The sequence below is a fragment of the Sus scrofa genome, chromosome 13 (genome assembly GCF_000003025.6).
Source record: "Sus scrofa isolate TJ Tabasco breed Duroc chromosome 13, Sscrofa11.1, whole genome shotgun sequence".
NCBI lineage: Eukaryota > Metazoa > Chordata > Mammalia > Artiodactyla > Suidae > Sus > Sus scrofa.
Genome location: NC_010455.5, coordinates 96,494,675 through 96,516,767, shown reverse-complemented (window position 1 = coordinate 96,516,767; position 22,093 = coordinate 96,494,675). Strand labels below are relative to the sequence as shown.

Sequence of the window (22,093 nt, the reverse complement as noted above, 5' to 3'; positions counted from 1 at the left end):
CAGCCAAAAAAAAAAAAAAAAAGCCAAACCCAAAAGGCTACTCACTCTTTTAGTGTTGTAGCTTAATTATAGCTTATATGAACTCTATTTTTTGAAGAATTAAATCTAAAGAAAAAAATCAGAATTTCACATTTTAGAAGTATTATTATGTTAGTCTTTTAAAGCCTTTTTCTCTTTGGCATTTAGTTGTTCGTTTACATAAAATGGATATAAAGACGAGACTTTCTGCTGGACACTTACTGTAAATATGGAAGCAGTATAAAACAGGAGCGGAAGAGGGGTCTCCTTTTTATTTCTCTCCTAAAGAATGAGTTGTGAAGAATATAGTGGTTGTTCCACATCATGAATCGGACCTCTTTTAGACCCCGAGAGTTGGCTTCTTCAATCAATCGAATAACAGACTGAAGTAGAAAATAGAAGGTAGAGGGGGAAAAATCCAGTTAAAAAAGCAATAAACAGTAAACAGTCACTATAAAATATGAAAAATATTAATAGTAAAAACAGTTCACCTTGCTGATAACATCAGAAGAGTTTCAATAAAGTACAGTGAGTCCAAATTATCTCCTGCTATATGTAGGAATTTTATTTATTTTTTTAAAGACGTAGAATAGAAAGATGCTTCCTATTCAAAAGAACATGGATTTCCACATTATGAAACATGTGAGGGACTAGTCTATCCTGTTTTGAGGCCTTAACAATGTCCTGGGGATTTTTTTGTTTATATTTCCTAAGGGAGTTTCAGAAGAGGATTAAAGTTGGTAGTGTATACAGTTCAAATAAACCAATTAAATTCCAAATACAAGAAACCTCTCAGAGGAAAAACACAGGGACAGTCCAACTATTCTGAGAATACATTTTAAAGAGCCTCTTATTGGAAGTGATTACTTACAAGTCAGAAATTTTAATTCAATATTGTGTTTTATACTAATAAACCTTGGGTTTTCTTTTGCTATTGCCTTAAAAGAAAACCTAAGGTAGGTAAATCAGTTCTCCCTTTCTGTAATGCTGGAGATGAATTTAATCAAATTGAAGAAGTCAGATCTTTGGAACGTGAAATTAAGTTTTAAAGTCCATTTCAGGGCATTAAAATGTGACTCAGAATTCTTATACTTAGAGGCAAAGTAAACTACCATCATTTAAAATCCTTGCTTTGTGATTGATGAACTGTTCTTACCATTTCAGAGTAAGGATGCATGTGCATATATGATAGAATTTTAAATGACTGATTTGTCTGACCACAGTTCAATAAACATTTTCAAGTACTTCTTCCAGGAGCTTAAGAGTGATTCCTACTAGCCTTCTGAAATACTAAGTGTTAACCTATGATTCAATCACCAAGAGGCAGATATAGCCAAAAATTACACCAGTGCTCATTAAAATTACTCCAAAGGTGGCACGGGGTCTGAGTATTTAGTTGCTATAGTATAAGATACTGGAAAAAGCATTTTCTGATAATAGTGGTATTTTATTTGTGGATTCCAGGGGGTTACGGGAAAAATACATTTTTAGAAAAATCTATAGATAAAAGTGTTAATAATATCAACAAAACTCAATTTTACATCCATAAGCTCTTTGATTTGTGGTTCTATCTACTTAGTCATCATTGGAAAGGAACAATGAAAGACAAAAAAATTTAAATGTACTTTTTGGAAAAAGAACCTACCTCAGGATACTCTCTCCATCCAAAGTGGTCCCTACAGAAGAATTTCCAGACTGTGTGGTAAATAGAGTTGATATTGCTAGAGGGTGGTGTGGACAGCCTTCGTAGTTGGTCAAATTCAGTTGTTTCATACACATTCATGGCATTCAAATCTGCCCAAAACTCTTGTCCTCTAAAAAGACCCAAGAAAAAAAATGAACTGTTAGTATCAGCACATTTGCAAAACAGAAATATCTAAACATCTCATGTGACATTAAAAATATCTAGCATAGAATACTGTAGAATTTTCAATGCTTGTCTTATTTGGAATAAAAGGACATCACCACTGGTTGTTTCCACATTTCCTACATGTCTTTTCTTAACAGGACCAAAATTTCCAGGCCAGAGAGTAGAGACTGATTCCATCCCATAGCATCACTGGCCTAAACCAATCAACATAGTCCTGCCCTCCCCACAATGGGATGAGCCAAACCTGGTTTCAGCCAATCACAGAGTCAGTTTTGGGGTGAAGCTGACAGAGAAAACAGAGCAACAAAAGAAACTTCTCTTGAAGCCTGCCTTTTTTTCAGAAGCATCAGTTTACCTAAGCCAACACAGGAATACACAATACTGCGTGATGAAAGACAGGAAAAATTTTTGTGTATATTTCAAAATTTTCCTAAGAAAAAATAAAAATCTAACACCATAGACATAAGCAGAGGGACTAAGTTTCAAAATACATTCTTTCGTACTTGCCACCACAGATTTCTAAATGAGTATCTGTAACACACATCCAGATCCAGGGGCACTCAGAACTGGCTCGTGTGAAATCCAGGTGTTTGGACAGATATTCCCCGTAATTAACATACTTCCTTGCTGTAAATAAGGATTTTAAAAAGGGTATGAATCCTGACCTATGGGTTTTGCTGGTCAGTGTGACACTCCAGACTCTGCTCTTGGAATACTTGCTTCAAGGACTGTTACTAGGTATTCTGTGCAAAAAGTATTCTGTGGTCAAAAGTTTGAAAAACTTGGTTACACAAAGTTAAACAATTTATTTCAGCCACTCCTCAGTCCCTCTAATATGCTAAGGTAGATACCAAAGTACCTATCATGATGAGGGCTACAACACATTCTTCTAAACCTAGGACAATGCTCTCCCTTTTACCCAAGAATACCTATTAACATCTGTCACTAAACAACCCTGGCAAATATGAAGGAAAGAAAATATTTCCCACCCTCCTCCCCAGTGTTCATAGTTTGTGAATCAGGTTCTCAAGTCATATGCCAACCGATGGTGCTATGGAGCACATAACCCGTAAAAAGTAATATGTGCCTTTAAAAGTTCTTAAAGAACTTCCCCAAACCCTAATTCCTTGCTTAATTTCAAGTCAGGATTAGGATGCCTAATTTCACTCTAACTAGTAGGATGTCATCTTAAAAGAAACATTTAATTAAGTGTGAAATGGGAATAAGACAATAAAACATTTAAATCACATCTGAACACTACTTTAAAATTATTTATGATAAATAGGAATATTTAATCCAAAATTTTAAAAAAATATTTCTGGGAAATCCTTCAAAAAAGAAAAACAATGAGGAGTTCCCCCTGTGGCGTAAGTGGCACAGTAGAATTAGTGGCTTCTTGGGAGTGCTGAGTGGCAGGTTCCATCCTCAGCCCAGCACAATGGGCTAAGGATCCAGCACTGCCATAGCTATGACTTAGGTCATGACTTCGGCTTGATCTGATCCCTGGCCCGGGAACTCCATATGCTTCGGGACAGCCAAAAATGAAAAAACAAAAAACACTGAAAAATGGAACCCCTATACCTAAATTAAACTTCACATCAAGTTTCTTTTCTGAGGACTCTGATGTTATCACTGAGTGAAGCGATATTAACCTCTTTCTCCCCCTTACCATCATTTCCAGTTTCTAAACAGATTTTCCCACTTGAAGTTTATTTCCCAGTAACTCCCAATTACAAGTTAACAAATCCTCAACAACTCCTCTTTATGGAGTCCTTAGAAGAGCAATATGTTACCATACATTATAATATAAATAGCCAATGCTTTTTGCTGTTAAAGTATCAACTTTATTCTGGACACTGCTCTAGCAATTTCTGTTTATGCCTGTATTATTAAGACTTCATAGATAATGATTTGCATGAGAAAGACATCTAAGACTGCAGCTTTTGCTACAATCTTTGAGCATTTCAGTCCTTTGGGCATTATGAGATTTCTACGACAAATCCTAATTTACTACAATCAACTGTTCTGTGGATTGATGTATCAAAGTACTGTTTTAGCTCTATTTGATTTTCAATATGCTTTTCTAGACTTGACAGAGACAAAACAACAAATTTGAAAAACATTAAATTATCTTTTTATAAGATTAATTTTACCACCTGCTCTCCCTTAAACAGGGACTGCTTAAAAAAATCCAAAGCCAAGAGTTTTTATTCTCCTCAATCTGCATCAGTATAAAATTCATGCAACGTGAATGCCAAATGTTCAACATCCACCACTCTTATCAAACCATTGTTCTGTATTATCAAAGCAGTTGTGAGTCATGTGTGTGAGGAAATGGTCATGGTGGACTGTATTAGGCAATATACAAAGAATTAAACAGATGTAGGCCCTGACTTCCAGGGGCTTCAAGAGAGAAATAACTAACAAAATGTAAAATCAAAGAAGCAGTACATCTGCCTAGCTCAACTCATCCTCGGCAAGGACATTCTGGGAATGAGAGGACAAAGACTGGGGCGTGCCGCATTATAGGAGAGAGGGTGGTTACTCCTCCAAGAATGGATAAAGGTCAGGAAAAGTAAGAGGCTTTACAGTGTCAATCCAAGTTAGCTTTCTGTAAGAGAAAGAATTTTAGAATAGTTAATATAATTACCAGTAAGTAAATAAAGGTTTGTGGAAGAGCAAGAAAGAAAAAAAAAGAAAAAAAAAAAGAGTTCTTCAAGCACTTTACTTGAAGGGTGGAGACAGGGAAGGATGGAGCACAGCAGATAGCCAAAAAAGGACACCTTCTAAACAAGGGCACTTAAAAGATGAGAAGATGTGGACCAGGGTATAACAGGCACTGTGAGAGATGTCAGACCATGAGCCAAGGAAGTAGTCCAGGGTCTCAGAATCTTAAATAAGGTTGGAGTTTAGAGTATTGAGCAGATGGTGAGAAAGGGTCAAAGTAGTAAATGTAGGAAATACAGAAACTGAGCAACAGAGAGTGCTAGGGATGGGGATCAGTGCTTTGTAAAAGCAGGGTGCAAAAATCCTGGCAGATGAGAACCCTATCTCTGACTTAGGGTAGCCCTGCAGAGGGATGGCCAAAAAAGAATGAGTATGGGAGACAGCCACTGTACAAAAGGATTTAGATTTGGTTAAATATATGTGGATAAAACAATCAATCTAAACTTACCCAAAATATAATTCTATCACAGTGAATTAGATTAAAAACATTGTGGACAGATTGCTGATTTTCACTTTAATGGGAAAATTGAACATGAACTGCTGAAATATTAACAATTCTAGGTCCCCATGCTTTACCAACAAATACACCACCACACATACCAAAATAAGAATCCAGATACAAAACTAATTTAAAATTCTAAAAAGGACACCCATTCTCATAATTTAGATGCTTTCTAACAATGGTTCTCTTCCTACTCAACAAATATCTTGACATACCAACATCTCCAACACATATTATCAACGCATAGAGTACCAACACCCACACCAAGTCAGAAAGTATGTCCCACACACCATTTCTTCTATGTATATTTCAGATACTAAAAAAGTAAAAAGCCCTGTAACATAAATGATAGAGCTGTAATGAAAACCAAAACTATTAAAGAAATAGTTGCTGAATGAAACAAATTAGTAAGGACATGATCTCTCTGTTAAATAAATAGTTCTTGGGATTATGCATTTGGGAGCTCCCAGTAAAGTGTAACCAATTTAGGCAATTTCTCTATAAACTGTTTGAAAACAAGAAAGAAATGTGACAATTGACAACAAACAAAAGTAATCTTTAATAAACACCCTGATTAGGTACTGGGCTATGGGTTGGGAATAAGACGAAAAAGGCAAAATGCCAGGATCAGTGGGGAAAGAGAGACAAGCAAACCCTGTGGCAGGTGTGAAATGTGGCACAAAGGTGGTCTGGGAACAATCCAGAAGCAAAGGGCCTAACTGCTGGGAAGGGAGTCATGAAAGGTGGTCAAAGGAGGTGTCCCAGAGTGCATGAAATGATAGCCAAGTCTGGCCAGCCACCAGGCAGTAAACAAGAGGAAGTACACCACATGCAGAGTGACTGACACATGTAGAAGCAAATCAAGAGAGAGACACAAGAGACCCAAGAGCACTGAGCAACACACGCAGTTTGTGTAGGAATGTGTGTGTGTGTGTGTGTGTGAGAGAGAGAGAGACAGAGACAGAGAGAGACAGAGAGAGAAAGAGAGAGCAAGTGAGCTAGATGATAGGAGAAAAGACCCAACTGGATAGGTTGGCTGGGGCAGACAATGAGGAGCTTTGTATGCTTGTATGCTGGGTTAAGAGGTTAGGACTTGATTCTGTGGGCAGCAGGAATCACTGGTGGATTTTCAACAAGGGTCACACTTGCCTTTTACAAAGGTCGCTCCAACAGCAGTGATATGGAGGACTGATTTATTTTTGGTAGAAGAGGTGGGGAAAGATGGGGGAGGGTGGAAGCAGGCACTTACTTGCTAAATATTTATTAGCATCACTATTAATATTTATTATTGTATGCTTAGTCATCTATAGCTACTAGAACTGCACAGGAGACAAATAATGGTGAAGAACTAAGGGGGCAGCAGTGGGGATGCTGTGAGAATGTTTAACTTAGACCAACTGCATGGAGGAAGATTACATGTGAAGGGGATGGAAAGAGTCCAGGATGCATGCATGCCATGTTTCTGATCTGGGAGACTGGATAATGGTGTCATTAAATGGGACAGGAACTACAAGAGATGGAACATATTTTAAGTGGGATTTTGATGCAAATAAAATAAAAAACTCAGACTTTAGAAAAGGTCAATTAAGTATAAAGTTTTCTGGACCCTACTCTGTACAGTTTTAACCAAATGGGTTAGACTTCGGAACCTTGGCTTCCTGCCTATAAGAGAGAACTGGTTTCTACAAGGATAAGCCTGTGACCTCAAACTAATCAACACCCACCCTAATCAGCTGGATTAACCAGATAACAATTATTTATTACTATGATGTGAAGTGAAGCTGTTTCCCAAAACTGAGGGTTATAATGATAGAAGGATAAAGATCAAATGCAGTACAGAGAGTCTTTAGGCTCTTCTGCTACAGACTTGAGACAGGCATGACAGATGGGGTATGTTCACTGCTGCTAAAGAAATTTCACAGGCGCACAAAATATAGCTGGCTTTTGATACCTGGCTTTGATGTTTCCAGGAACTCATTTAGCAATGCTGGAATATCTGACAGCTTATATATCCCTTCAAATATGTTACAAGGTGATGAGAATCAAAGCCATGGCATATATAATACCAACATACTTTGTGAAAGCAGTGTAGTTATTAAACTTCAGAGGACTATGTACTCCTAACGTTTTGCTTTAGAAGTATAGTAACTGACATTTATTCTGTTACCAATTAAGATTTTTTGCCAACACTAACTCAAATGAATAGCACAAAGCTATTGGAGGAGGCAATAAAAATTATCCATAAAATTATCTATCTTTGTATGTTGCTTATATACAAAGAAACATCTTTAAATATTTAATCAGAGGTTAAAATTCTCTACTTAATTTCTACACTATGACATTGGGTCCTGGTAATAAAACTGGGTTTTCCCCTTTTCATCCAGAAGTAGTACAAGACATAGACATATCTACAAATCAAAATTGGGAGGTTTTTTTTTAACATTATTATGCATATGGCCCTCAGTAGTTATTAGCAGGCTAAGAATCAAATGTTGACTTTCAATTAAATCTGCCCACCTCTACAGAGACCCTAACCTAATCTAAGCAGTACTGCTGAGGCTCAGATCACTCTGTAAAACAATTAACATTAAGCCTGGATCATGGATTTACCTCAAAAGGTTTTTAGGTAGGTAAAAATATTCCCTACTTTAAGATTCATTGAGTTTCTGGGGATCAGCTTTCTTAGGGCAAACTTGTGTCTGTGTGTGCTGCTTACCTGTTCCTCCTAGGACATCTTGGAATGGGGTGAGTGAGAAGACACTAAGTTAGTGAATGGACACTGTATGGAATCACACTTATCTGTATGCTAAACCTCATGTTTGATTTACAAATTGCTGGACACCTAATCTGTAGTGTTAAAGTGATCCTAGAACTGAACACAGTGAAATAAAAATGAGTGGATAAGAAATAGGAGAAAAAAGGCAGGAAGGTAGGCTTTCTAAATGAAAGGATCCCTTGTTTTAAGCTTTTGTAATTCAGTATTCTCCAAAAGCATGTGGGGGAACTAAACAAACACATAACAGTTTATCTCAAAAAATTTTGTACTAGGACATGACCATCTATCTGAGTACACTTAGTCTCCTAAATCCCTAAGAAATCGTATGCCATACAACCACTTAGAGCAAATTACAATAGCCATTGAGGAAGAGAACCTCCTAAAATACTGTTACACTGGGCTTTTTTGTTTTGTTTTGTTTTTATTATGAAACTATCAGATCAAAGCAAAGAATGCAAAAGAACTTTTTAATAAGATGTGGATAAGCCTAAAATCTTTCATAAATAAAAATTATACTTATGAAATCAGAAGACCTCACTGCTATTTATGGAGGCATGAGATTAAATTTTGCACATTGAAGACATCAGAAATGTCATACAGCCTTAACTTTTATCCCAGTTCAGTCACATGTCCTGAGGCTCCTAGAAGGTAACTTAAGTGAGACATACTTCTCACCCAGGGCCTGAAGAGGAAGCGAAACTTAATTTCTACAGAACAGCTGGGACAGAAAGCACACAATAGATTTTTTTAAAATGTATCATGTATTATACTACCTTAATTTATAGTTGTTGCTTTCTATAAGGATGAGTAAATATCCCCTTTGTTACATGAAATATTTTTAAAACTGAGAGACTTCTTACATCAAAGTAGACAATTTAAAATTGCCTGCCAAATACTCAACTGATTAATTAAATTTTGTGAATATGAAATTTGACAGCATTTAAAATGGGCTGAAATTATTTACTTATAAAACTTTTCTACATAATTATAAAATCAGTTGTATGTAAATGCTAAAATTGCTGAAAATAGTTTTCAAATAATCTCAAATTCAGAATGCATTTACACATAAATGAGATACTAATTATAAAATTATCATAAAATATGTCCTCCAATAACCCCTAGTAATATACCTATATTAGCTTAATTTATTTTTGAATTAACTTTTAAAATTATAAACACCTTTAAAAAACGTTTTTATTTAGAATTTTCTCAATTTTGCCTTTTTCCCCAATTAGTACAAACTAATTGATAAATATCAAATTAAAAATACACTCATTGATGGTTTATTATGAGAACAGATATAAGAGGCTCTTAACATGAGAGATTTAAATGTATACAAACTATATAAAGAATCTATCACTCCCTGTGAGATTTTTTTTTCCCTGAGATAATTAAATTTAAAAAAATTTTTATTATAGTTGATTTATGATGTTCTGTCAATTTCTGCTATATAGCAAAGTGACCTCCCTGGGAGTTTTAAAAGTACATTTCTGAAAGGAAAAAAAAAATTTCTACAGAAAGCATATTAAGAGAATTTTTTTATCGTCTAGGTTTTGTAAACTATGACCACAAAACCTCTCAATAGGGCCTTAGGTCAGTTACTTTTCCTAGGAGAGAGGGATTTTACAAAGCCAGGTTTCTTTCAATCTTATCAATTAGTTAAGACAGGTCTAAATTAATTTTTAGTGACTAATTGTAGAACACTTTACACAGTACTTCTGACACGTGGCAGCATTTGGACAATCAGAAAGCAAGCAAGCAAAGTTCCTTCTGTTTCACATTCTCTACCCCCCCATTCAAGGATGTCTTTCTGTTATTACCTTGGAAGGCAAGCCTAGTATTTCTCCTGTGCTTATTTTTATTCTCACCATGCCTGGAAATGAAAAGGCAAAGCCAGGTGACAGTCAGAAACCAAAGACCAACCGCAGCAGGAAATTATTTAGAGTGTTTTGTGCCATTTGCCCTCCCCAAGCCCTGATCAGCTGCAAGAGCTGTGAAGATCACAGGGTGCAGGCAAGACTGAAAGCACATGCACTAAAATGCAAGCAAAGTTCACCCTTGGGCCCCTACTCCTATGATTCTTCACTGACTATTCAGTGCTGGTAAAAACTTAGAGCAAAGAAAATCACACAAACTCTATAGGTACATGTCAAATGAGAAGGGACATGGTTTAAGAATCACTTAATCCTAAAATGAAAAAAAAAATTAATGTAATAAAGAGAAATTCCTATAAATGTGGCATTTCCAATTATTGTGAGAAGTGCTAAGTTTCAACATAAGACTGTTCACAAATCATTCCTTATGCTTAGAAGCAACAGCACCAAAACAAAGGATATACATTTGCATAAAGAATACAAATTTCCCAAACTCTTTCTCAAACAACTTAGCCATGAGGGATTTAAATACATTCCTTACACAACATTCTGTGGCACACATACTTGCAAAATCACTGATTTCTGTAGAATGTGAAAAGGAACAGTTGCTCTAGTATTCTCAGTCTCATACACGTTTATCCTTTCATTGTGATGACCATGCAAAGGTTCTTTACTGGTCAAGTGGGTGTTACCAGTAAGTAAACAGCACATAGCAGAGAAAGATCGAGGAGACAGACATATTTTGTTGTGTGGTCACGGCAAATAGGAATGCTTACTTAACTCCCTTCTATGCTTGTCTTAGCAACAGCAACTGGCTAGGTCAGCAAGGAAAACTGGAAGTTTCATAATCATAAATTAATTAATATAATCAACTTCTAAAATTTGAGTTCCTGATCATAGAACTGGTCATGTTTAGCACAAGACTGCATTACTATCTTTTGTACAAATCAAATATAAATCAAACTACCAAGTTGAATAAAAGGAATCTATTTTTATATAAAATCCTTTCATTTCAAAATGTATTTCAGAACCTACCCCTTGTAATTTCAAATCCCCCCATTAACAAGGAATTCATCTACATTAGAAATTCGAGGCTTTCAGTTAATGTGTTAGGGATTGGGCTGGATTAGGTTTAACACTTACAGGGATTTTAAAAAGAGGTGAGTCTGTGCATTATGATCCCTGGTCCCTAGAAAGCACTACCATAAATAATCTATAATTATAAAAAGAATATTTGGTTTTGTTAGAGGAGCTCCTTCATATCTAAAAACATGACTTGTTTGTTTCTAGAAATGGTGGACTCTAATTAGAAGTATTTTATTCTTTTATATAGTTTCTGTTCAAGGTGTTTCAAAGTATAGTTTACCCTAAGATCTTAAGCTATAACCTTCAAGCCCAAAATGAAACACAAAATGACTCAACCCAAAGCACTCTTCCAAAGATACAAAAAATCACTCATATTCACTTCATTTTAGCTTAAGACTTTCAGATTTATTTTAAAAGAGAAACTCTACTGCCTTTATTATAAAGGGAGTTTCTTGTAAAACTTACCAGTATCCAATTTGAACCAGCCTTAATAATCAAGAATCATCTTGCAACTCAAAAGCGTTAAGCTTTCCTTCCACAAAAAGACAAGTGCAACTCAAAAACAGGATACTGGTAATGATCAAAGGTTGCTGACCTAGCTTAAGAGGACTTCAGGTCCTAATTTAAAAGTGATCAAAATTATTACCATCAGACCAAGTTTGCAGAATCTAGTGGTCTCAAATAAGGAGATAAGACACAAAAGAGGCCATAGGAAAACAGTCACAATCTCAAATGGCTGCATTTTAGTATTCCCTGAAGTAGTCAAAGTTTATAAGGGCTACATACTGCTTCACACCCTTTAGAAAAAGTCCCCAAACCTAATATGAAACTAAGGGTCATTAAGATCAAAGATGAACAGAAGGAATTTAAGAATTTACCTTTCCTTTATGGTAGAATGCAAATTAAGATATTCTAGTGAAACAATAGGAAATAGTTTTACAGAAACACAGTAATCAATCAAAAGTTGCATTTTTTGCATGTTCACATGTGCAGAATGAAGTTTTCAGTGTTGTATTACTTTTTTCTGTTTATTTACAATAAATAAAAAGTAAAAGCTTTAGAGTCAACTCAATGAGAAAATGTATAATGTGGCATACACTTACTTTTAGGAACTGCCAGATAACCTTGTAAGTTATTTCTTCCAACTGTCTGATTTAAAACTTATACATCCTTGCTTTTTGCAAGGTTCATTTTCATTACTATGAATACATCAGGAACCGACTGACCCCAACCTGAAGCCAGGTGACAGCTGCTTCAAAAAGTCTAATCTGCTTACTGACAAAACCAAAAAAGGAATAAATGAATGATTGCTATTGATTCCCATGACAGCTCTACACAGACCCACTGACTTCCCTGGATTAGTATAGACAGAAGCCAATTAGTTTTATTTCATATGTAAATAGCATCATAAAGAGGTACAAAAAATAATTCATTGGATTGCTTCATTCTAAAGCACAAGACACACATTTTGAAAGTCACTTCAAACAGTTCTCTGCTTATGGAGCTCTCTCTTTCTCTTAGGCAGGAATTTTTAAAATAAATTCAAACTCATCCAGCTGTGTATATTCAAGAAATACCAAAAAGTCACAAGGCATAGTAAGTTTCAGCTGTTCTCCTCTCTCCAGTGTTATCAATAACACATAATGAGTTAGTTCATACATCATCACAGCTGTGCAGGCCAGAGCTAACTTGGCTAATTTAACTATTCCAGTAGAGTTCAGTCAGGAGCTTGCTCTAAGACAATCCACTCTGCAAGTCATATAGAGAAGAATAGTACATGCTCTTTATTATCACTAATATGGAATTCTACTTGTCTTCTTTCAGAGCAGCTGTGAAGTCTTCTAATGGTATTGTCCCTTGGACAGTTTTTTAAAAAACAAAAACAAATTTCTAAGAGGAATTACCAATCAAAATCACTCAAAACTAATGAACTAAGACTATAACAACACTCTAGGCTTAAGCCATGGCAAGTAAAAATCTTTTCATCAATAACTTTTAATTCTAAAGAGGGCAATACAGTCTTCTGAGAAAAAAAACCATCGAGTCAAATTTTGCAACTTTCTTCTTCACTGCCCCCCTTTTCAAGAAATTCAGAATTAGAAAATAAAACCGGTCATATTTTCACCTTTAGATTACCTCCAGAATAAGGTCAACACAGTGACTCTTCCTTATGGATGGATAAAAACTAGAAGACTGTTCTGGCACACTTTCAAATTAATGTAATGTGAAAACCAATGGTGATCTCAGTTGCTAAAGGGAAATATGCACATTGTCCACAATTTGAATTATCCACAATAGTATCCCGCAGGTTAGTGAGACTCTTTTAAAACTGCTTAGTCCAGCCATTTAGTATCATTTTCCACGAAGGATGAGTGCCGAAACTATTAAGAGACTATGTTTTCTCAATCGAAAACACAACATTGGATGTTGTTTTCTTAACTGCATATTTGTAATTTGGAAATTCTCCAAAGCCCATCCTGTGTGCAAAAGAAGCCTCAACATCTAAAAATGGGGAGTTCTTACATACAACTTGTTTCCATTTGATGTTGGCAATTAACATTTGAAGACATACAAAAGCAGTAATCGAGCAAGATGGGATAATATCAAAATTTGAGGTGAAGGCACAATTGGAAAATAATTAAAATAATTTCATTATAATGAGCCAAATGAGCATTTTTATTTTTGTCTTTTTAGAGCCGAACCTGCAGCATATGGAAATTCCCAGGACAGGGGTCAAATTGGAGCTGTAGCTGCCAGCCTACATCACAACCACAACAATACCAGATCTGCAATCTACACCCTAGCTCACAGCAACACCAACTGAGTGAGGCCAGGGATCTAACCCGCATCCTCATGGATACTAGTCGGGTTCGTTACCGCTGGGCCACAACGGGAACTCCAATGAGCATTTTTATTATTGAAATCCTCTTTTACATGTGTTTTTAGTATCTAAGCATCTTGACTAAAGAGTTGGAAGGGACCTGTGAACTTATCTGGCACAACTTTCTCTTCACTCATTCTTTGAGAATAAAATGAACATTGCACACCTAACCTGGATTAATTTAAATGTTAAATCCATTTTCAAAACAAAGAATTTTATCTATACAGTTTGAAACTATGAACTTCTATGCTAGAAACTCAGAACTATGAACTTTCCCCAAGTTCCACACAATGAACTATTATGGGTATAGCATATAATAATGATTCACCAAGTCATATACACTGCTGAAAACAAGTGGGATAAACAACTGCCATTCATTATTCCTGAATCCAAAGACTGCTGGATTTGACTTGGGCATATACACAGCTGAACACACACTTCCTGGTTATGTGCAATCTGCACAGATAGACCAGCTTTACAGGCCTGACCACAGAGATTAATAGCTTTAGCCAAATAATGTGGTAACCATGTGAACCTGGGCTGCTCCAGCTTGTTTGTGAATCTCTCAGCAAGGCTCAACATGCCGTTATCTGCATCTTGTTGCCAGGAAACACAACATCGCTTTGGAATACAAGGAAAACCAGGTTGTACTGACCACAGGTCAACTTTCCAAAAGCCTGATTTTTGACACTTAGGTATCTACAATCTTTTAACATTTCTTACTGTACTCCATGGAGAACTTCACTTTACTAGTAATTAACTGTTAATAGTTTTTGCTATTTTTATAGGGACAGGACCACTTACTACCATTAACAATGTAGCAGCAGCAATAATAATTATAATTCACTCATACTTTTCCTCTCAAGTGTCAAATAAACATTACTTCACCTCATTAAAGCTCATTTGGAAATCAAGCACTCACTGCAACTACTTTATAACTGATCCAACAATGCATATGTCTGTTCTTCAGCAAAGAAATTTTACCAATGGATAACATACTCAATATGCTGCTGTCTTAAAGAGTTCCTGCATTTTCCAGAATCAAAATACCTGTATTGCCTTGCTCGTGGTAACAGAACATAATGTGTTGGACAATAATCCTGCTAGTTTCTTCCTGACCAATTCAAACAGATAGAAACTTAATGTACCAAGATGCTGAAGTACTCAGCAGATTGGAAATTTGTTTCCTAGGAGTGAAGTGGGAGGTCACTGTTCTGAACAGTTTTGCAGTCTGGAGATGGAAGGATTACAGTGGCTTTGAAAGTATATAAAATTAATTACCCCTGACAAACCAATTAGAGTTGCTAGTTCAAGAGCAACAGAGATTTTGGACAATACCTTATTAAAAAGATTTTTTTAAGATAAAATGGAAAACATTTTTCTCTTCCAATGCTTGCTTTTAAAAAAAAGTCAAAAGTACTGAGCTTTATCTAAGAATTTTGCTACCCAAACAAGATAATGTCTTGAACGCATTATATTATCAAGTGAATACGTTTATGACCAGGAAAACTACATTCTGGATATACACCTTACATCTATCTCAAGAGGTCTTCTATACAATGACGACTTTGAACTTGGGCTTTACATTATTTCTCACCTTATTCCATACATTGCTTTTGAAATAGAAGATGCAAAGTTCTAATCTCATGATTTAAGTTGCTAAAAAGATATTTTCTCCATTTTCAAGTTCATTAAAGAACTCAGATGTGGAAATTTCAATTCCCTATTAATGCATAAAGCTTAGACATCCATACTAAAAGAACCAAATTATTTATATACGTCTTGCCTACAAAAACATGAAGGTAACTGTTTTTTTAATGTAAATTACAAACAAAAATGTCCATTAACATAAATCTTCCCTTCATTCATTATTAAAAGACTCAAGTTTAAAAAATACCCTGAGTTGTGGAACAATTTATTTTATCTGTAAGATAAACAGAATAATAAAATCTATGGTAAAAAGCTTTAAGATAACTTGATGCAAGGTATAACATGTTTGGGTATGATTCAGAAGTTCAGGAGGAATTCCGGAATCATTCACAGAAAAATTGCTCGGATCATTCAAAATGAAAGCAGGGCCACAAGAATGTCCAAATAATACTATTTTCCTTTAAAAAAATAGCAGCTACTCAATTAGCAAAACTTTAAAATTAGATAAATTAGGCATTTGTAATTTATAAGATCTTCCATGGATTTTCTTTCAAGAGCAGGCTCTCCTATATGATTAAAATAATGTTTGATTCACAACACTCAATGTACATGCAACTTTTCAGTCACACACATATTGCACAGAGTGATACATGAATTGTTCAAATAATAAAACCTTCACTGTCTGGTTAGATAAATAGCCTGCATTCAACTACCATGCAAAATCAGGATAGCATGCAGCCTAAAGAATAACAGTAGAAAAAAAGAATAAAATCTGTTAGATGACTACTGAAGAAGCCACCCTACAAAGCTTTTAGCCTCTTTATCTCCTCTATAGGACTTAACAGTTAGTAAAGTAGTTATAAATACATACCCATACTTCATTCTCATTCTATCATTCTCTGGGTTACAGTAAAATCTTTCCAAGTGCTCCTGAGAATCATTGGATACACTCTGCCATTTTTGAGTAGTTGTCCTCTTGATCTGCCAATGATATGGCAAGACCGTGTGGTGCTTCAAACAATCCCTGCCATAAATACAAGTGCCTTGCAAAAAGTCCATGCAAATTTCAATTCCATTCTCTTGGTGAGTGTGGTACTGTAGCTGGTTCACCAGCTCAAACACAAGGTCAAGGGAGGCCTCTTCACTTTTGTCCTGAAAGAGCTCGGTACTCAACTTATCACTGGTGTCCAAAATGTACTGGATTGTAAAACTGTTATCTTGGAAAACCCCTGGAACGTAATCCATGACTTTGTCTATGCAGTCAGGACTAGTAGGAACATCACTTGAAACTGGGTGCAAAAGGTCAGTCTGGAAGTGCCCTGCTGTAGAATCTGCCACTGTCCCACTGATGGCTTCTGGTGGAAAGCTATGATCCTGGATTGGAACCACTTGTTCTGGAGCATCAGTGGGAGGATGGGCTTCTGTTATTTGGCCCCCAACATTTGTCCCATCAGGAATCAGGACAGACATATTGTTTTCTGCTGGTGGACACGATGGATTGATTTCCAAGGGTTTTTTCACCATAGGTTCATGTAAGCCGCTCTCATCTGTACTCTGGTTTCTAGATCTAAAAACCCCATCAAGCGAGCCAGATTCTAGCAGGGTGTTTAATATTGGCCTCAAAGACCTCAAGGTTCCAGTTCCTAATCTCTTCTGATCCTTCTTCTTAAAACAAGTCTTCAATGGAGTGATCTTCTCAGAAAGTCTCATTTGGCATGAAAAGTCATCAGGAGGAGAGGGAGGCTGCACCACACAGTCTGGCTCAGGTTCGGTGGTTTCCATTTCCATGATGTGGATTAGCTCCAACTGCTCTTCAGTCTAAAAATCCTACCGGGAAAGGAAAGAAGATGATCATTTACAAGCTGACAATACCCGAATCCTCTTCATTCATCAACATGTTTTGTTTTAGTCTCCAAGTCCCTGAAATCATTCCTCTTATACTATATTTCATCTTTACAGGTCAGTTTTAAATTTTATTGAGAAGTCAAGGTTCCAAAGCAGCCAAGGTTATTCAAAAGCCCACACAGGTAAAGGCAAAAGCAAGAGCCTCTTCCAGTAGGCTCTTGACTTTTACTTGTGGACTTAATATCAATGATGTGTGATTCTACTGGGATATGAATTTTTACAGTAAGTCTAGGGCAGGGTGGGAAATGAGGGATAGAAATAAGCATATCTGATGATAGCAGGGAAACCACATCTCCACTGCTGTGTGGTTCTCTTCGTAGTTGTTTGTGTCGCCTAACTCCTGAAGAAACAAAAAGTATTCCTTTTTTTTTTTTTTTAAAGTTCTTCAAATGCAGGAAAAACTTCAAAGTTATTTATGAGTGAATTTGAGGTGTGAGGATATATACTTAGGAAACAGGGGCTCTCAATTGAAATGTTACATGGGAGAAAGCCAGGAGCCTGGTGAAGCATTTCTAGATTCAGAAAGTTCCAATACATTCCGCAACAATGATAAGGTTCTACTTTTGCAATACCCAAAACATCACTGCTACTGGAGGAAGAATACCAAGGCTTGTTTAGCAACAGAAGCTATATCAGCAACAACCACCACACAGTGTTTTAGAAACCAAATACAACTTCCTAATACAGAAAGGGGCCTCCTGGTCTTCAGAAGTTACATATATGCATTTTTTTAAAAGAAAAGACAAAGGCATATTATAGAAAAATAACACAAGAAAACAAAACACACCAAATTTCAGATTCCTAATGAACTACTCAGACTAAAAAAAATGCTTTCTTCAATAATCAGATTCCTGGGGCTGGGGGAAAACAACACTAGAATTTAAAGTAAAAAGTAAAGAAAACTTTGTAAAATGACAAACGGTGTCTCTTCTACAATCTAGCTTTCATTAACTGATTCTGAAAATATTTACTTAGCATTGTGCCAGGTGGAAAATGGGTAGGGAAAAGCAATTAATCCTCTTCTCTCTTGTCCAATAGACTGAAAGAAATCTTTGATGCAAGGGCTCATGACTTCATCAAGAATGCATCGCAGGTACCCAGTACTGTGCCTGGCACAATGCACACAGTAGATGCTCCATTTCTGGGGGGGGGGGGCTGAATTATTGAAGAAAAAGCACCTATTAATTGTTTAGTTCTGTGAGCCTTTATGGGTCAACAATGGCAACAAAACGAGAAAACCGAGTCCCCAGAAAAATTAATATGAAAGACCTAACTGGAGAAATTCATAAATCTACATGTGTAATAACTGCATAATGCTCAAACTGAGAAAAACTGAAAACAGTATATGACGAGGTTTCAGTGTACATGCTAAGTACAAAAGAAAAGGTAGAAAAGGAGAGTTTAGTGTGAGCTGGCATTGTTAGGGAAAGCTTCAGGAAGGAGGGACTTGACATAAGACATAAAATCAACTGGAAAGCAGCCAAGCCAGGCGGTATTATTCATCATTTGGTGCTCTTGCCTCAAGGCACAATTGGCACAGATTGTGGTATTCCCTCTCCACCACACCAAACCGGCCTGTGCCTTCCCCCACGCACGCACGCACGCACACACACACACACACACACAATAACCACTCCTATCACACCCAATCAAGGCAAAACAGAGACCCAGTTCATTTGTACGGGTGCAAACACACACGCTACAACTTTCCTATCTTTGCCCTCTGTCAAACTCGGAAATAAAACCACGGAAGGGGCAGAGAAGTGGAGGAGTGGCTGGAGTGGGGAAGTCACTAGAACCTAGTTCCTCAATTAGTTTGCATAACAGAAAAATAAAGATTGGAAGGACACTTCCTCCAGTTCCTGCCGTAGGCGCCCCACTGCTCCACCCTTCACCTCGTGATGCCCTCAGTTCTTGGGCACTCCCGGCCCCTCGCACGGTCCTGGGAAACCGCCTGCACCAAACTCAAGACTCCGCCGGGCGTAGAGCAAAGCCCGGATCCGAGCCTGGGTCCGAGCGACGCCTCCTGCTGGCTGCGACCGTTTGCGCAGCTCCGCGCCCCGGATCGCAGCAACTCCCCGCACCGCGGCCAATTCCGGGTGTTCCAAGCATCCAGCTCCCACCTGTCCCTCGGCGCCCCGCAAACCCTCGGGCTAGCTTCCTCCCACCCAACGAGCGACCCCTGCCCCTGCTGCCCTCCCTTCTAGAAGCCACTTGCGCCGCCTTCCACAGTGAATCTCTTTCCCTCCCGGAACAACCTTCCTGAAAAGATCGTCCTGTGGGCTCCGAGGACCGACCCGAGAAGAGCCGGGGAAACGCAGCAGCAGCAGGCACTTCTCGGGCTGGCGGGGAGGAAGGAGACGACTTCAAAGTTAATCTGAAAACAGCCTGCAAACTTCTGGGCTGTAGCCGGAACGCAGGTCCGCCGGAAGGCTCCCCTCAGCGGCCGTGCCCTCCCCTGCGATCTGCGCCTCAGAGAGCCGGGTCTGCCCCATGGGGGCGACCCACACAGACGCGCCCCCGAGCCGCCACAATTCAGTGGGAATGATGAGCCGCCAGCGCCCCCGACTAAACCTTTCGGTGTCTTACTTCGATTTATACACCTGCCAGAGGCCCGAAGTGACTAAGAAGTGTAGACCAATGCCATCCCGATATTGACGGGATCCGACTGAATTCGGTACAAAAAGGCACGGTTTAAACATCAATCACCCCCGGTCGGTGAAAGCCGGCAGCGAGGCCGGCGTCCCTTTCCGCACCCACCAACCCAGCTAGAGTCCCTCATCATCGGCCCCTCAAAGCCCACCCGGAGCCCTTTACCTGAACCGGCAGCCTGAGAGAACCGACCACAGGAGCCGAGTCAGCGCCTCAGGCTCGCGGGCAGTGTCAGCGCCAGGGGGTGGGTGCGGAGAACCGGCTCAGGCGTCTAGGGGTCGCAGGCCGGAGACACGGTGTGTGGCGCACGGGCCATTCCGCGGCCGGGAGCGCAAAAAGCCGCGACTGCACTCCCGATCCAGCTCGTTCGCCTGTCACCTCGAGCTCTGCTTTAAAGTGGCTTCCGGTCGCCTCCTCTCAGCAGCCCCGTCGCGGGGGCGGAGCCTGAGCAGCAGGGGGGTGGGGTGGAGTGAGAGGACGGGGAGCTCAGTGGGTGCCGGGAAGGAGGCCCGCCCCTCGTGCGCGTGCGCGCTCACTCTCGGGAGGCGCGCCGAGATGTATGTGCGTGCGGCGGCGCGTGCTCTCTGGAGGGGGCGTGTCCTTTGGCCGCTGGAGGGGTCGGAAGGGTCTGCGCCTACCAGCCTGTAGAATTGCTCAGTTGTGAGGAGGGGAGGTGTGCCCTGTGTGGGGCGGGCTCCACCTGCCTGCGGACAGATGGAGGGTCACTTTGTTTGGAAGAAACCCAGGCGCCCGAAGGAGGATGTGAAACGGAACAACCCGTTTCTGTGAGGCTGGCTTTGTTTATTTGCCTCCGCAGCAGTGGCCTCCTGCCCCGGTTGCCCCAGACCCGGAGAGGAAGCAATCGGCTGTTACCACCGCTGTGGCCAGACGGGGTCGCCCGCCCTATTCCGGATGGGCAGGCTTCGCTGCACACCCGGACTGGCGTTTGCCAGACCAGGTTGCAGGCATTCCAGTTTCACAGGAAATATTCGCTAGTATTGCAAACCCCTAGCTTTGGGGTTTTGACAATAAAAGAGGTTATGTGTGTGTTTTTTTTTTTTTTTTTTTTTTTTTTTGTCTTTTTGCTATTTCTTTGGGCCGCTCCCGCGGCATATGGAGGTTCCCAGGCTAGGGGTCGAATCAGAGCTGTAGCCACTGGCCTACGCCAGAGCCACAGCAACGCTGGATCCGAGCCGTGTCTGCAACCTACACCACAGCTCACGGCAACGCCGGATCGTTAACCCACTGAGCAAGGGCAGGGACCGAACCCGCAACCTCATGGTTCCTAGTCGGATTCGTTAACCACTGCGCCACGACGGGAACTCCTATGTGTGTGTTTTAAAGCCCGCAAACACCTTAGTGACTTGTTTCTTCACTCAGCAAATATTTCTCAAGTGCCTATTGCATGCCTGGGCTGTTCTGGTGGCTTACCTACACTTAGAGAGCCTTGATCAGCCCAGATACTATGTCTTCATGGAGCTTACAGAGCACCATGTACTCACCTCTAAAATATACACCGCATGTGATTTTGCCATGTTTTCTGAATTTTAAAATGCCCTGGATGATGAGTCCACCTATTGATTAGTTTTTTAGAGGTGGAGGAAGAAGTACCACGTTAAATTCATTTAATTACTGTACGTGGGCGCGCGGGGCGGGGGGAGGGAGAAAGAAAGCCCTTGTCAAAATCAAAGAAAATTAATCACGGCTGTATCCCCAACAGCTGTCTGAGAAGGGAACATCTCCCAAAGAGATACTCCCTTCCTGTGGCCTGAAATCTAAAGTGACTTAATTCCATAACTTGGGAGCCATTCTGGGTTGAAAAAGCCAGTTCTTATCCTACAAACATGGAAGCCTGTAAAAAATAAAAAGTGATGGTAATAAATATTATTGTTCCAAGCCTTTCTTAAACTGTTCTAAACCAAACTGGGTGATGCACTAGCAAACAATATATTAGGGGAAGTATCCTCCCAGCAGGCTTATTTTAAGTGGCATCAATGCAGGGTCTAGACACTAAAGTGAGAATGAAATGGACAGTATTCAGGGACCACTAATTAAAAGGCAAGAATTTCCAGGCTTTAAAAATTGTATTGAGGCAAAATCTTGGACTGTGCCTACTCATAGATGGAATTTCCTAGAAGCAAGTATCTGAGTT

General features: G+C 39.0%; 1 protein-coding gene across 1 annotated transcript in view; it reads right to left on the bottom strand.

Annotated features, from left to right (window-relative positions):
* The window catches only part of TIPARP (TCDD inducible poly(ADP-ribose) polymerase), a 28,494-nt gene extending 8,112 nt beyond the window's left edge, over window positions 1-20,382 (bottom strand). The window contains exons 1-4 of the mRNA XM_005669945.3: window positions 20,107-20,382; window positions 16,256-17,211; window positions 1,664-1,832; window positions 241-401 (exon numbers count right to left, since the gene is read on the bottom strand). Coding sequence (XP_005670002.1) covers window positions 241-401; window positions 1,664-1,832; window positions 16,256-17,172 — 1,247 coding nt within the window. The 5' untranslated portion in view covers window positions 17,173-17,211; window positions 20,107-20,382. The remainder of the gene's footprint in view (window positions 1-240; window positions 402-1,663; window positions 1,833-16,255; window positions 17,212-20,106) is intronic.